The 9,615-nt window shown below is 42.5% G+C and overlaps 1 protein-coding gene across 1 annotated transcript; it reads right to left on the bottom strand.

Annotated features, from left to right (window-relative positions):
- Positions 1-2,448: 2,448 nt before the first annotated feature.
- On the bottom strand, positions 2,449-9,256 carry ANKRD1 (ankyrin repeat domain 1). Its single transcript, XM_054163450.1, has 9 exons — positions 9,145-9,256; positions 7,543-7,722; positions 6,100-6,237; positions 5,884-5,991; positions 5,142-5,240; positions 3,851-3,949; positions 3,624-3,722; positions 3,366-3,464; positions 2,449-2,562 (listed from the first exon to the last, which is right to left on the bottom strand). The coding sequence occupies exons 1-9, from the start codon at positions 9,169-9,171 to the stop codon at positions 2,452-2,454; spliced, it is 960 nt and encodes a 319-aa protein (XP_054019425.1). The 5' UTR covers positions 9,172-9,256; the 3' UTR covers positions 2,449-2,451.
- Positions 9,257-9,615: the final 359 nt, after the last annotated feature.

Genomic DNA, 9,615 nt, shown 5'->3' with positions numbered 1-9,615 from the left:
ACAGCTTTTTCTTCATTTGAGAAATAATATTTTTACCTTTACATTGTTGTTATATTTAGTCTTTGTGATTCAGGTCTATTTTATTGCAGGTATTGGGATGTATAGGTAAATAAATTACAAACTGCTGTGTGCATATATGGCCTTACCTCCAACGTGACGCTCTAGCCTGAGAAGCAGCAAAATGTATTCATGTGGTGCCATCTTCTGTGTCACAGAATCTTTAAGGTTGGAAAAGACCTTTGAGATCTTGAAGTCAAACCGTCAACCCACCACCACCATGCCCACTAAACCATGGCCCAAAGTGCCACATCTACATGTTTTGTGAACACCTCCAGGGATGGTGGCTCCACCATCGTCTGGGCAGCTCATTTGGATGCCTGACCAATCTCACTGAAGAAACTTTTCCTTATCTAAACCTCTCCTGGCGCAACTGGAGGCCGTTTCCTCCCATCCTATCACTAGTTACAATCTTGCCTTGGCCAGGGGATAACCTACCTTGAGCATGACAGAAGTTGTTTGGTAACTGGCAAATGGGAAGAGGCTTTTGAATGCTAGAGATAATTTTTGTTTGGCTTGATTTACACTCTGCTTCTTTGCACTTTTAAGTAGATGCAACACTTTTGAAACTGACTGAAAAGTTTCTTTTGCCCAGACTTCCTGAAGCACGTTGTTCTGGCCACTTTGCTGTGTGAAAAATTGAAATGCTTTTTGGTTAGGATGATAAACAGAGTTACCCAGCACTGATGTAATTTCTGTTTCCTGCAAGGCATGCTCCCAGTGTCTGGGTAATTGTGCAGAAACAAGCAGTGAAGTAGTGGCTTACAGAAGAGGGCAATGAGCAGAGGTGTGCCATAACTTTTATGGAGAAGAGTGTGTTCACAAATAAAGCTTGTGGCTGGCAAGGTGACACTCGGGAGTTACAGTGTCTATGTAAGAAAAGTATCATTTGTCTAAAGCTGTTTGCCTCAATCTAGGACAGCTGGCTGCAGACAGAATAGGTGTTTTCTTCTGCATGCTTCATTATGGGGTGTCTGTAAATTCACTTGAGTCTCTACAATTGGCACTGCAGTAACAACTATTTGCTTCTGCCCCCTCCTTATCCTACCTTGTTGCCCAGGACATTGCTTTGGCCAGCTGTAAAGCCTGTTGGCTAGAAGCCAGCCAGCACAAATTGGTGAAGGTGAGTGGGAGCCTGTGGCATATTTTGCTGGGAGGCCACACCATGGGATTTTTGCTGAATGCAGTGTGTAATGTCCCAGTGAGACTGAGCATGTGAAGATGTTCTGCTTCAACGGAAGAGGTGCCTGCATAGCCTGGCAGGACTTGGACTCTCCCTTGGCGTGGATAACTGAGGCTATCTCATGCTTTGCATAGTAAGTACTGACTTGCTAAGAAACCGAGTTTTTAAATCCAACTCAGTAATGAAACTGAGATCATTTTACATTGAGGTACAGTCTTTCTGATTTGATACACATATTTCCATTTAACAAAAGTAAGAGATGGCATTTGTGGCAGGGAGATAGTTCAGGGGCTGCTGGCTCTAGGCAGCTGAGACTTTTTTGTGTTTGTTTTAAAGAATTTTCCAGAGGCTGAGATGTGAACTTTCTTCAGAGAGATGCAGTTGCCCTGTGCACATCCATCACTACACAAACTGCTCCAGCGAATAAAAAGAAACACTCTGTTTATTTAGTCTGAAATAGATTAGTACAAAATGTACAGAAAAAGCAGTACAAATGTACAAATACACATAATCCAGTTTTGCATTCTTCAATCAGACTTCACAGTAGTCTACCTTAAAAAAAAATTCACATTCCTGATACTCTCCCCACTCACTTTAATAACATTACATCTGAATCCTGCACTGGGTGGTTACATGATGGTTGGATCTCAGTCCTTGAGTTATCAACCACGCTTGCCAAACCCTATGTAAACCCAAATACTCAACTGCTTCTTCAAACCCATTTGACACCTCAGTACACCTTCCATTGCTCTTCCACATAACAACATTCATTTAACATTTTAGTAGTAAAAATTTGGCAGAGAAAAGGCAACAGTTGCAAATATTCACTACTTAGAGCTATTGGAAGGCTTGAGGGAATTTGCTAATAGAGTTGGAAGTACTGCTGTCTAAGACAAAAGGATTTATGTTGCTGTTGAAGATTGCATTGGGATGTAAAGCTCGGGGGGCGGGGGGGAAAGCACAATGCTGAGAATCATTAAAAATAAGTTTTGAAATAAATAAATAATAAATAGTAATAAATAAAGGTATTTCAGAACCAGTGGAATTTTAACACTTTTTAAAGTAATTTCTTTGCATGTTTGTTTTTCAGTGCTCAGTGAAGGTACCTCAAACAATTTGGTACCATAAATATTTTCAATAAAAATACTGTGTTCACAGCTATTCTCCAGGATCACATGAAGCATTTAAAAGTAGCAAAAAGGTTTGTCCCTTCAGAGCTTGCCCAGATGGCCCTTCTTACAGGAATTGACTTTCAGGCTGTTGAATATCTCTTTGGTGCCGTTCTGCCACTGAAGAACAAGATCCATGGGAGTTTTCCCTTGCTGGTTAAAAAAGCAGAGGAAGCAAGATTTAATTTCAACCGGTGATTACTGAGTCCGTTCTCCCTTAGATACTTGTGCACTGCATCTGCCTGCTGTGACACCTTGGGTCAGACTTATTCTTGCCTCCCTGAGATCAGAGTCCTTTTGCTGTACAGATTGAGTTTTGACTGATTATCAACTGGCATTGGTAAAACACACTGTCCATCCTACTGCTTCTTGGTTTGGGTTTGGGAAAAAGGGTCTGTGATGTGCTGTTTTAACAAGTAGTCATAGAGCTCCAGCAATGCGTCTGTGGCTGCTGCCCTGGCTATGAGCAGAGTCAGGTGTGGGGCTTCTTGAACCAAAGTTTGGTTAAGGCATAGAGTTATGTTGCCTGTCCTGTTATCAGCCAGTATGTAGAGCTTGGGCTTGCCATCAGCTGTGGGCTTAACAGGAAGGAGATTTCTCTGATGAGCTAAGCTCTTTGCAGGGTAGTTGGAAGCCCAGGAGTTGTGCAGAGAGGAATTACCTATCTTTTCAATAGATGATCAACATCACATCTTTCTATGATTTTATTCAGGTTGATGGGTTCCAGTTTTAGAAGAGGTACTGGTTTCTCCTCTTCTCCCTGACCTCCCCCAAGTTATACTTTCCCTGTGTCAGCTCTCCTTTAATTAACTTTAATATGAGCTTGTTAAGTCTGTTCACAAGTTTCTCCCAGCCTTAAAACCAATGAACCTGCTCTGAAGGGAAACTTATTCTAAAGCATTTTGTATCATTGCCCTTTTTTTTTCTTTTTTTTTTTTTTCCCCCCTGTTACTTACACAGTTCTTTATAGTTAGATCTGCTCCATACAGAATCAGAAGCCTGATCATTTTGTAGCGGTTCAGCCTTACAGCATCGTGCATCGGTGTGTCTCCTTCCTGCAGATGCAAGACATGGACCATAGCGTCAGTCCCACCGGTCCAGCACCACCATCCAGCCCCAGCCAAGTAGCTAGGGATTTTTACAGGCAAGTGGAACTGTCCAGACAGGTGGCAGCTTGATGCTACCTGATAGCTGACAGATAAGTTGGTACTTACTCTGTCTCTGGCATTGAGGTCTGCCTCACAGGCGATGAGGTGCTCCCCGCAGTCATACTGACCTGTTCTCACAGCCACGTGCAAAGGGGTGCTAAGCAGCTGAGAGATGGGAGGAGGAAACAGTCAGTGGCATGGAACAGGTAAACCCCACTTCAAGAACGGTGGCCAAAAATTGGAGTAAGGGTCAGATTTTCATCTCTGATTTAAAAAGCTGCATTCACACATACCTTGTCTCTGGCATTTCTATTTATCCCTTTATCCAGTAAGTACTTCACAATATCCAGGTTCCCACCTCGGCAAGCCCAGTGTAGGGCTGTAGATTGAAGCTGCAGCAGGAAAAACAAATGGAAATTGAATTTGGTATTAAAAAAAAAAAAAAAAAATCTATTTTAATCTATCTAAATTAATCCAATTTCATTTTCATGCAATATGACCTAAAAGAGTTCACTGTGATCACTGAGTTGTTTCTAGTAACAGCTTTTCTTATTTTGCCCTAATTTCTTTAGTGCTGTGATTTCTCACTCTTCACACTCCCTGCATATTGCTCTTAAAGACAGAGATCTTGGCAATGCTGCTGTGAGTGTGGATGTGTTTTGTCTATTCTGTCAACTTAGAAGTTATTTTTAGCTGGGTATATGGCTGGTATGTGCTAGTTAATATTTTTTTATTTGATGCCTTTTTCATTTTAAAATTAATAGAAAACGAAGCTCAAGGGAAACAATAGTTCTCTTGTTTAAAAAAAAAACAAACACACAACCAAACAAAAAAAGGTCAAAACTGAAAAAGCCTCCACAAAAGCCACCAAAAATCCCACCCAAACTATGTAAATCCACAAAGTAAATTAGAACCCTTTTCTTCTGCAAAATTTATTTTCACTGCCTTCACATCTGCTGGAAGGGATGGAATGTCCCTTGAAGGTCTTGCCCTGACTGTTATTCTTCCTATTCCCATATGTTCTTTGAGCGCTGCTGGGCTGAGAGAGGGGGTACAAGGCTGGCTGATTTCAACTGTTTACCAAGTGGACAAAGAGCTGAGAGCACAGAAGCAAAAAACCAGCTGCAGGAGCTGCTGCTACTCAGCTACTCTCATGGCTGGCATCCTGGAGGTGCAGAAGTCTCTCTTGAGCACCGCCTTGGAATCCTGGTGGAGGATGTACACATTGCACTGAGCCCTGGTACATATATGGGACACTGGTACCTCCAACACCTGCTAACAGGCTGATGTGGTAGCCTGATCTCAGCTCTCTTGCCCTGCATTAGGATTTGGTGTTTGTGGCAGTCTACTAACCAATGAGTTCCTCTACTTCCTGTGTTTTCCAGCACCTATTTTGGCTAAGGGAAACAGACACCCTCTCCTTCAACCTCTTCTCAACAGTAGGATTTTAAGGATAAACTTACAAGGCATTGTAATGCCTTTCAATGCTCCTCCTTTACATAGAAGCACTTCTATAGTGCTTCTTTTTTGCACTTACAAAACAATGAACAATTTTTTGTAAGATGTGCAAACTGATGTTCATACCATGTCTTTCTGTTCAAGCTTGGCTCCAGCTTCCACCAACTTCTTCACTACCTCTAGATGTCCTTCAGAGCATGCCCTGTGCAATGCAGTGCGTTTGTACTGGCAATTAAAACAGGTGAAGTCAGATGTTAAACATGGCACAAAGAGTCAGCTTTAAGTCTTTTCTCCCCTCCTCCCTAGGATGATGGCAAACACATACTTTATGCTGATTCATTTGCAAGAATGAATACTTTTGATACCTGAAATCTGCTAAATTTTAATAGCAGCCTAGTAGCTGACTACCCAGCATTATAAAGGTTGTGAGAAACATCTACAGTAGGGCATTCAAATTTAAAATTATGCCTCTTGGGGTCCCACATCCAACATGGTGCAGTGTTTTGCCAATGTAGCTCATGCATCATGGAGCATGAGGCACCATCAATTTTTTTGTCCTTCTGCAGGCAAATTTCTTTTTTCTTCATCTGTAGCATTGGAAGATCACCTGTTACAGAAAGTCACAGAATCTCCTGGGCACCAACAACTTTCTTGTAAGTACAAAGGTTATTTTGAGGCAATATTATTTTGAAGGGTCCCAGTGGGCCCTTTATCACTATATAAAAAACTTTCAGTGTTTGTTTACTCCCCACCACCACTTCTTTCCTCCTTGTAAGTGTGGAAGCTACGAAACCTAGTGGTAGAAGTTATTTTTGCTCGGTAATAACTTCTCTTCTGTAGCAGACTGCAGTAAGAAAGAAGATTGTACCTTATCGAAGACATTTGGATCTCCTTTGTCTGACAGGTATTTTTCAATTACTGGCAACTTATTCTCCAGTGCAGCTTTAAAGAATGTGGGTACATCCACTGGTCCTGTCTAATGGAAAGAAGAAATACGGGGCATAAATGTGTGGTGCAAACCCCCATCATTGTTTCCCCAGAGCGGGGGGAGGGGGGACAGGGAAAGTACTTTGGAATAGCTTACAACAACTTCTGGTTCAATTTCCTTTAAAACAGGTGCTTTCACTTTCTTGTATTTTTTCTTCTTCTTCAGCTGAATAATTTTTTCAAGATCTTCCAAGTTTTCAAGTTTTGACCTCTCCTCTAATTTCTTCTTCTTCAGCTGAAACAAATTAAGGAAGCCAGGAAGTTGAGCTGAGTGTGACTACCTCCTCCTTTCAGAGTAGCATGACAGCATGTGACACTATTCACTTGTGTTCAGTTAAGACTGGATGTACTTTGAAACAAGTTGTCTTCTTCTTTTGCAGCTAGAGCTAACTGACTAGAATAAGTTACTAAGGCTGTGAGAAATTCTACATCATCTATTGTTTTACATACACATCAAACCTCTTTCTAAATGGTGCTTCAGCCTGTGACTGTGGGCTAGATGGCATGGATTTGTGGTTGGTGTTAGACCAGGAGTTGGGAGCACCGCTGCAGTCCCTTCTGGCCCAACAATTGTAAGAAATCTCTCATGCAGCTTGTGAGAGCTGGGAAGCCCTGCAGTTTTAGCTGACTTCCACAAGGCGTTTTTTTCTTCAACCACTTTTATAATGCAGGTCCTGATTTATTGTAACTTTATCACCTCTGGTTAAAAATGTACTCTTAAGTGAAGAGCAAGTTTTGTACTTCTGGTAGCATTTCAGTCAGTGAGTGTTACATTTTGGTAAGCTACAAAGAATGTCTTCGTTACGTTTGGAGGGGCAGTTCCGTAAATGTTTAAGACTTCTTCAGGCCTGCTTATAAAACCCAGCCTGCATGCAGTCATTATGGGGCACTGCTAACATGAAGGGTGTCCTTCCTTGAATTCAGAGGGGCATTCACAAACAAGGGGTAACTTGGGGTGAATACAGATGACAGATTTTTGTCCCATGGTATCATTAAGGGTAAATACATTGGTGACACTCTGTATGGTATATGGTATAGGGGTTTTTTAACTGAATTCTCACTTTAGTTACTTCCACCTCTTTATTGCTCTCTGTGTTTAGGGTTTGTTCTGTAGATCATTGACTTAATGGAAAATAATTATGTTGGCTGAGTGGACTGTGGATCATTATTTTTGGTGCCAGTCATTAGGTATGCATACTGAAGGTGTCTTACTAGCTATAATTGTGCCGCCCCCCCCCCCCCCCCCCCCAATAACTGGGCAGAGGGGAAGCCACAAAGATTTCAGCTGGAAATGGCCAAACAGGGGGGAACATTTGGGTTCTGCTTCACAATGTTACTGCCTGCTTCCATGGCCTACAGGAGTCAGCAGATCTCCATGGCCTTCAATGGACTTCAGATAAACCACCTTTGGTAGTGAATTCCCAAGGGTTCGTCTAGCCTACTATGCATATTTTTCTAACTCAGAGGCAAAACATCAAGGGCTGCAGCAGAAAGTGCACACAGGATGATAAAAAGCCAAGCACAAAGCCCAAGAGCCTACCTCAGCTTCTCGTTTTTTCTCCTTCTCATAAGCCAGATCACCTCGGGTCAGTGAGTGTTCAGGGACTGTCTTTAGGTCCTCCTGCTTCTCTAATTTTACAGCAGCTTCATACTCCCCATTTTTGAAATCCTCAGGGAGGAAGCTGCCAGTCTCTTTATCATCTCCTTTCTTCCCAGTAACCTGTAAAAGCAAACATGATACAATATAAGCAGCAGTTTCATGACTTCAGTAGCCACCCTGTGGCTAATTGCATGTCATTCCTGTCCTGCTCTAGGAGTGTGTGACAGAGTGCAGACCTCCTTCAGTCTGTGCCTGAACTGACCATATATGTGAATGGCTAGAGCAATCTTGCTTGCAGGCAGATTGCCCACATCCAAGCAGCAACCCCTCTTTGGCATTTTCGGGGCTTGGATCAGGATTCACGAGGCCAACTCACACTTCAACTCCCTGCCTGTTTGGGGCCAGGATGGTCTTGTGTTGACAAAAGCCAAAGAGCTGGGAGAAGCATTCTTTTTGTTCAGGATTTTCTTGTTTCTTCACTTGGCAGCACATGTCAGACTCATTCAGAACATTGTAAAAGGCTGTGGTGGAAAGAGCCAAGACAACCAACCACCAGCACCCTGTGAGTGTTGAGCAGGGGAACTGAGCAGGTAGAGTGGGAAGAGAGGCTTTCTTTTTATTGAAACACATCCAGAGCAGTTAAATTGGGTTGCTGAGTAATTTCAAGGCTGGTTTTACCCAACGCTGTCAGTACCGAAGTCCCCATTTATAGCACTCAGCAATAGTAGCTCCCACGCAGAAGAGAAGTGATGCTGAGCAGCAGCGCAGCTTCCAAGAGCTTACAGAAATATTTCTGATGCTCCGTTAGCTATGTACAAAGAGAGAACCTGTTAAACTTAGTTGGTGCTGTTGCATATTTTGGGAGTGTTTCTGTAAATTGATGTGGCCCAAACTGCATTTCCTTTCAAATACCTTGTAAAAACGTGTTTGTTACAGAGTTTAACACTGGAGAAACTGTCAGGGTGTTGCCACGGGCTTTAAGACAGCATTAACTAGTTAGATGATGTGCAAGTTAACATCTTAACATAGTCATCTGGGGGGGAAAAAAGCTCTTTCTGTATGATGTTCCAGTATTGTACTGGATCATTCCCTTTTTCACAGTTTATTGATTAAATCAGGCATTTCATGAGTTTCCCTGTGTTTATACCTCCTCCCAGTCTCTTACTGGACTGGAATTGCTCAGTGTGATCACACACTTAATTTCTTTAGCCTCATAAACTTTAGGGTTTTTTTTTAAAAATAAGATCAAGGTCAAAGGAAAGCACATAGCTAAATTTTGGTCAGTCTCTTCTTCCAGGTGAACTACGTTCTGATGCAAATCCAGACAGCTATGTAACTGTATCAGTGGTCAGCCCCCTTCCCAAGGAAAAGTTGAAGTGAGGATGTAAGAGGATCACATACAGCGTATACAGAGTTTGCACCTGGATCACAGCAGTACTAGTAACCTGCTGAATCACCTCACTGATCCACAAAGGTGGGTATCTGCCTGATATAATGACAGTCTAGAAGGAAAAATAATTATGAATAAATGAAAGTACCTACCAGTTCTTCTACTTTCATCGTCATCATATTTGCTGATGTTTGTTTGATGTTCCCTGTATGGCTGAAACTCCCAAGTGCTCAGGCCACCTCTGCAGACACCGCCACGCTGGCTTTGCTTATATATCTTTGGGAGAACTGTGCTTGAATGAGATAATCTTCCAACCTGGGAATCCAAGTATGCCTCTTGGGTAGGCTCACGCTCATTCCAGACATGTTAACGAGCCAGATCTGGTGTCAAGTCAGGGAAGGGGGCGTCAGTTGGGCGAGGAAGGGTGAGCCTCACAGTCTAACCACACCGAGTATGTGAATCGGAATGAAATGTGAGCTCGTCATTCCTTTGGCCATGACTGCACCACTCAGCAATGCAAGTCATTCTGTTCCCAGTGCCCACTAGGACAGCTGTCTGTTGATAGAGCATTGTAACTTCATCTGTTGGTTGGTGGGCTTTTTATAAACTGATGTTCAGATGGC

Source organism: Dryobates pubescens, chromosome 8 (genome assembly GCF_014839835.1).
Source record: "Dryobates pubescens isolate bDryPub1 chromosome 8, bDryPub1.pri, whole genome shotgun sequence".
Lineage (NCBI taxonomy): Eukaryota > Metazoa > Chordata > Aves > Piciformes > Picidae > Dryobates > Dryobates pubescens.
Note: the sequence above shows the minus strand (reverse complement) of the source record. Positions and strands in the feature narration are given on the sequence as shown.